This window comes from Portunus trituberculatus, chromosome 30 (genome assembly GCF_017591435.1).
Source record: "Portunus trituberculatus isolate SZX2019 chromosome 30, ASM1759143v1, whole genome shotgun sequence".
In the NCBI taxonomy this organism is placed as follows: Eukaryota; Metazoa; Arthropoda; class Malacostraca; order Decapoda; family Portunidae; genus Portunus; species Portunus trituberculatus.
The window spans coordinates 3707490-3709989 of record NC_059284.1 but is presented as its reverse complement, the minus strand read 5'-3'; the positions used below and the strand labels follow the sequence as shown (position 1 = coordinate 3709989).

The window sequence follows — 2500 nt, the reverse complement described above, 5'->3', positions numbered from 1 at the left end:
CCTTACCTTTCGTGACAATCTTCCCAAACAGCGTCTTTCTCCTGGTGAACACTGTCGTCGAGCAGTTCCACCGTCTATTGCGAAACTGGTGCTGGCATTCGTGAACGGCAGCCCTTGCTCCCTTCGCCACGGCCACCAGCGCCCCAGGATTGTCACGAAGGAGGCGGCGCTGTTTCCGTCTAAGGATGAGGCGTATGGCAGGGTCCAGGTCGTGGTCCCCTAGGTAGTTTGACTTGATGTGGTTGCTGATTAGATTGGAAGGGTCCTCAATCTTCGCTATCCTCCTGTAATGAGAGAGAGAGAGAGGGAGGTTAGTGAGAGCAGAGGTGGTGAGGTGTGGGATTAAATTACAAAGGCGTGTGTGTGTGTGTGAGAGAGAGAGAGAGAGAGAGAGAGAGAGAGAGAGAGAGAGAGAGAGAGAGAGAGAGAGAGAGAGAGAGAGACCCCATATACCATCCTTTCCTAACCTAACCTCACCTAACCACAAACATTACCTCTCCCTTCCTCTCTCTCTCTCTCTCTCTCTCTCTCTCTCTCTCTCTCTCTCTCTCTCTCTCTCTCTCTCTCTCTCTCTCTCTCTCTCTCTCTCTCTCTCCCTCTCGCCGCCCCGTGACTGTCGCTAATCAAATAATTTACCTGTAATCGTCTCTAATTAACTGGTGACAGGTGGATTGGTGGCAGTAGGTGAGGTATTTATGGTGAAAGAAGAGGAGGAGGAGGAGGAGGAGGAGGAGGAGGACAGGAAAAGGAGGGAGAGCAAGAGGAGAGGAAGAAGAAAGGTGAAAGAAAGGAGGAAGAGGAGAAAGGGAAGAAAAATGGTGAAAAAACGAGGAGGATGAAGAAAAGGAAGGTGGAGGAAGGTGGAGGAAAGAAGGAAGAAGAGGAGCAGGAGGAGGAGGAGGGGAAGAGGAAAGAGAAAGGTGAAAGAAAGGAAGAGGAAGGGGAGGAGAAGGAGGAGGAGGAGGAGGAGGAGGAGGAGGAGGAGGAGGAGGAGGAGGAGGAGGAGGAGGAGGAGGAGGAGGAGGAGGAGGAGGAGGAGGAGGAAAGAACTACTACTACCACTAATACTAACACCACCACCACCACCACCACCACCACTACTAAAAAAAAAAAAAAAAACGTAGAAATACTAACAAAACACCACAAAAATTTAAACCACAAAAAAAAGGAAAATAAAAGCGATCCGATCCTATTAAGTGTGAGACGGAAGAGGATCGAATGCTCTTAATGGGGAATCGAAGCGTCTATTTTAAGGGTCAAGGGAGCTGTGGGGGAGGCGGTCAGGTCATTCAAGGGTCATTCCAGGTCAATTTAGGATTAGTGGTCGAGTAATAAAGGTGACAGGATGACCGCTATTATTGTTGTTGTTGTTGTTGTTGTTGTTGTTGTTGTTGTTGTTGTTGTTTCTATGTTCGTATCTTTTTTCTTTGTTCTTCTTCTTTTAGTAGTAGTAGTAGTAGAAGTAGTAGTAGTAGTAGTAGTAGTAGTAGTAGTAGTAGTAGTAGCAGTAGTAGTAGTAGTAGTAGTAGTAGTAGTAGCAGTAGTAGTAGTAGTAGTAGTAGTAGTAGTAGTAGTAGTAGTAGTAGTAGTAGTAGTAGTTCCCTTTACTCCATCCCGCTCTCTCTCTCTCTCTCTCTCTCTCTCTCTCTCTCTCTCTCTCTCTCTCTAACACCTGAATGAGGTCAAAAGGTGAGAGAGGTCAAGGAATCACGGTTTATTGATGAGTTAATTAACGTGAATAGAGGACAGGTGAGAGAGAGAGAGAGAGAGAGAGAGAGAGAGAGAGAGAGAATGAAAGCTAAAAGAAAAGAAAGGATAGAGAGAGAAAGAAGACTAAAAAAAAGAGAGAGAGAGAGAGAGAGAGAGAGAGAAAAAAAAAAGACTAAAAGAAAAAAAGAAAAAGAAAATGAAAGAAAAGAACCACATCGGAGCTTCATTGTGGTTCGAGAAGTGACTCAATGAACCTTTGAAACACTTGAACCGAACAATGAACCGCGAACAATGGGGATTCACACTCACCCATCAGCAGTGACATGGGTTTGAGGGGGTGAGGGAGATGGGGGTGATGGGGGAGGTGAGTGGGTGAAGGGGAGAGAAGGGGTGGTGATGATGGTGATGCGCTTAATGAAGTGGTGGTGATGGTGGTGGTGGTGGTGATGGTGGTGGTGGTTCGAAGCAGTGAATTATGTGTTTTGTAATATTTCTTTTTTGTTTCTATTTTCATTTTCTTTCTTTTATCTTTATTTCTCTTCTATTTCTCTTTTCTTTCTCTGTTTCTACTCTGTACATCATTTTCTTGGCATTGTTTAGTATTTAAGGGCAATATTATTATTTTTCTTTTTATTGACATCTTAGTTCATCTTTATTTCTCCTCTATTTCTATTTCCTTTCTCTATTTCTCGTGTTTGCATCTTATTTTATCTTTGTCTCTTATATTCCTATTTTCTTTTTCTAAATTTCTGCTTTCTACATAAATTTTTGGCATTTCCCAGTATTTAAT

The 2500-nt window shown here is 43.8% G+C and overlaps 1 protein-coding gene across 1 annotated transcript in view; it reads right to left on the bottom strand.

Moving 5' to 3' along the window:
• The window catches only part of LOC123510849 (protein Wnt-1-like), a 49586-nt gene that overhangs the window by 26642 nt on the left and 20444 nt on the right, over window positions 1-2500 (bottom strand). The window contains exon 2 of the mRNA XM_045266292.1: window positions 7-284. Coding sequence (XP_045122227.1) covers window positions 7-284 — 278 coding nt within the window. The remainder of the gene's footprint in view (window positions 1-6; window positions 285-2500) is intronic.